At 46.1% G+C, this 3123-nt stretch overlaps 1 protein-coding gene across 1 annotated transcript in view; it reads right to left on the minus strand.

The window, feature by feature from the left end:
* SCYL3 (SCY1 like pseudokinase 3) overlaps nt 1–739 on the minus strand; it is a gene marked incomplete at its 5' end in the record, with an annotated part of 12073 nt that extends 11334 nt beyond the window's left edge. Inside the window, 2 exons of the mRNA XM_080930844.1 lie at nt 572–647; nt 733–739. Of these exons, the coding sequence (XP_080786970.1) occupies nt 572–647; nt 733–739 (83 nt within the window). The remainder of the gene's footprint in view (nt 1–571; nt 648–732) is intronic.
* Between the last annotated feature and the right edge of the window lie 2384 nt (nt 740–3123).

Raw genomic sequence — 3123 nt, forward strand, 5'->3', positions numbered from 1 at the left:
TTTATCCCTGAGTGGTTGCTGCCTTTCTCATCCATTCTTTGATCACTAGTCCGAGTCCAGATGTGGATGGGACCTTGGGTAGCCTGTTATCCTGTTTTCTGAAACAGGATGGTCGCCTACTCCTGTAAAATAAACAACAAAAAAGTTTCCTGCTGACTGTGTAAGACTGGGTTGGAAGACACAATACTCTTTACCTGCCCACTGTCTATTTCATTTTTCTCTGGTGTCACTCAGGTCTCTAAATAAACCATCTGGATAAATCTCTGGATTAAGATTCCAGATACTTCGAGACCACAGACTAACTTGTACATTTCCCCTTCAGTAGGGTAGGTCGATCATTCTGTGCAGTGGACATTGGGTTCTGTAGGAAAGGGATCAGTATTGTACTGGCACATACAGATTCAGCTGTCCTGACTAGAGCTGGGTGACAAGGCTTTGTTAGTATGTGGAGGACAAAGGACAGCCACAGGTGATATTCCTCAGGAAGCACATGAACAGGGTCTGGAGATGAGCTCTTCCACTGGCTTGCAGCTCTGATTATGCTAGGCTCTCTGTCCAGGAAGCCCCAGACCTTAGCACAGCTGACTCCATGGGGGAAGGATCACCCAGGCTGTAAAACTGCTTGTAGACAGCACCACCTACCAACACTAAAACAAAGGCCCCCGTTCTAGGAAGGTCTGAAGATACACTAACCTTGCTTTTTTAGCTTCTGTAGTTCTGCTTCTGGCTAACCGTTCATGTTTACTGACATATGCCAACTCAAAACATGGTTTTGCTGCTTAAAAGCACATCCTGAGGAAGTCTCAGCGCTACACAGATATCCTGAAAATACAATGTGGTTGTTGGCTGTCTTAAAAAGAAAAAAAAAAAAAAGAACTTTCTGTTGGTTTAAGCCTGTGTCCGAGCAGTCTTTTTGGGGACTACCCCACAGTATTTCCGGATACCTCAGGAGATCAAGTTTTGAGACACCTGGGGTGGAGATGGGTCTCAGAGCACCTTGGATCAAAGAAGAATTTGGTGGTCATATGACTCCTAGGGGGTATGAAAACTCCCCAGAGCTCCCTTTGAACACTCACTGCCCAAGGCTTTGGAAGGGCCTGACACCTCCACCCAAAAGGAGGCAGGTTGCCTGGTCTGTCACCTCTCAGAGGTGAGTCTGGTTAAGGTACTTTCTGTTTGGACACAGGAAAGGTCAGACTTGTCTGCTGACCCAGTGTCCATGTGATTTGTGACTGGATCCTTCTGTCTGTTCAGGTGTATGAATGTGGTGGCTACCCCTGGTTGTCTTTTCTCTGTCTCTCTTGTGCATCTTTCTATGTGTTTCTGTCAGTTGTTTCCCTGTAGTGACCCCCTATGCCCCATCCCATTGAGGACCCAAATTCTTTTGGCTCTGCCAGGTCACCCAGACAAACAAATAAGCAAACAAAACAAAAAAGGCCAAACCCAAACCAACCAAACAAAAGTACCACAACAACCAACCAACCAAACAGTCCACCTGCCCTACTCTAGCAGCAGAAGGCTTGCTTGTGTTGCTACACTCAAGTTGGCTCCTGTGTGGAGGTGGGAGGGGCTGGGCCTTTGGTCCAGGGCTCTCTGTCCGCTAAGTAATGCAGAAAATAGGAAAGAGTTCTCTCCATTCCATTCTGTGGCCTGCTCTAAGCAGTCTCCAGGAGGAAGAAATGTTCCCTTGGGCTGAACCCAAAGGAAAAAAAGAAAGTTCCTCTGCTTTCTCTTTTATGATTTATGTTGCATTTTAAATCAATGATCCATAAAAGGCACCATTCTGTAATTAATAAATAGAAATTAAAAAAACTTAGAAATGTACAAAACTGCCCCTGGACTAGGCTGGAAACACAGGCTGGACAAAATAGAATCTTGTTTCTGCCCAACATTAACCAAGAAGATGCTACATAATTCTCACTAGGTACATTTTAAAAAAGATTAAACATTTCCTTTGTCACACGCTTGGCCCCGGATATAAAAAAAAATTATAAAAGTTAAAAATATTTTTAAAAAAGTATCAGCAGGTTCTAGTTGCTGTAGGGAACTGATCGGGTTAAGACCTTCTGCATATATTTTTGGTTGTGAGCCTAAAAAAAAAGGTACTGACAAAAACATATTGTATAATTTTATGCAAAAAAAATGCTTAAAATCTGTATATTTATCTTTGTTTTGTAAAATAAAGTTGTTAAAAAAAAGACCTTCTGCATAGACTGAGAGCCACTGTCACTTTCTCTCATGATGAGATGTAGTTAGACTTACAAAATCCCAACGTCTCATCCTCTGTCAGAAGAAACCAGCCCCCCACAACTGGTGGAACTCTAAGTTCTTACAGTCGTTCAACAAACCAGTTCAGGTCAAACAATACCCCAGTGACCCTAGAAACAAAAGGGAAATTGCAGTCCATATTGTCTGGCTTGAAGAGACAGGATCTTGGTGCCCTGCCAGTCACCTCGGAATATGACTCTCCTGCCTGTGAAGAAATCTGGAATCAGAATCTCATGATTCCAGAGACAGTTGTACACAGTCTTGGCCCTGAAGGATGCATCCCTCCACCTGTCATCCCTGAGGGATACATCCCTCCACCTCCCTTCTCTGAAGGATGCATCCCTCCACCTCCCATCCCTGAAGGATGCATCCCTCCACCTCCTATCCCTGAAGGATGCATCCCTCCACCTCCTATCCCTGAAGGATGCATCTTCTCCACCTCCCATCCCTGAAGGATGCGTCCCTCCACCCCCCATCCCTGAAGGACGCATCCCTCCACCTGTCATCCCTGAGGGATACATCCCTCCACCTCCCTTCTCTGAAGGATGCGTCCCTCCACCTCCCTTCCCTAAAGGATGCGTCCCTCCACCTCCCTTCTCTGAAGGATGCATCCCTCCACCTCCCATCCCTGAAGGATGCATCCCTCCACTCCCATCCCTGAAAGATGCATCTCCTCCACCTCCCATCCCTAAAGGATGCATCCCTCCACCTCCTATCCCTGAAGGATGCATCTTCTCCACCTTCCATCCCTGAAAGATGCGTCCCTCCACCCCCCATCCCTGAAAGATGCATCTCCTCCACCTCCCATCCCTGAAGGATGCATCCCTCCACCTCCCATCCCTGAAAGATGCATCT

This window comes from Micromys minutus, assembly GCF_963924665.1.
Source record: "Micromys minutus genome assembly, chromosome: 1".
Taxonomy (NCBI): Eukaryota; Metazoa; Chordata; class Mammalia; order Rodentia; family Muridae; genus Micromys; species Micromys minutus.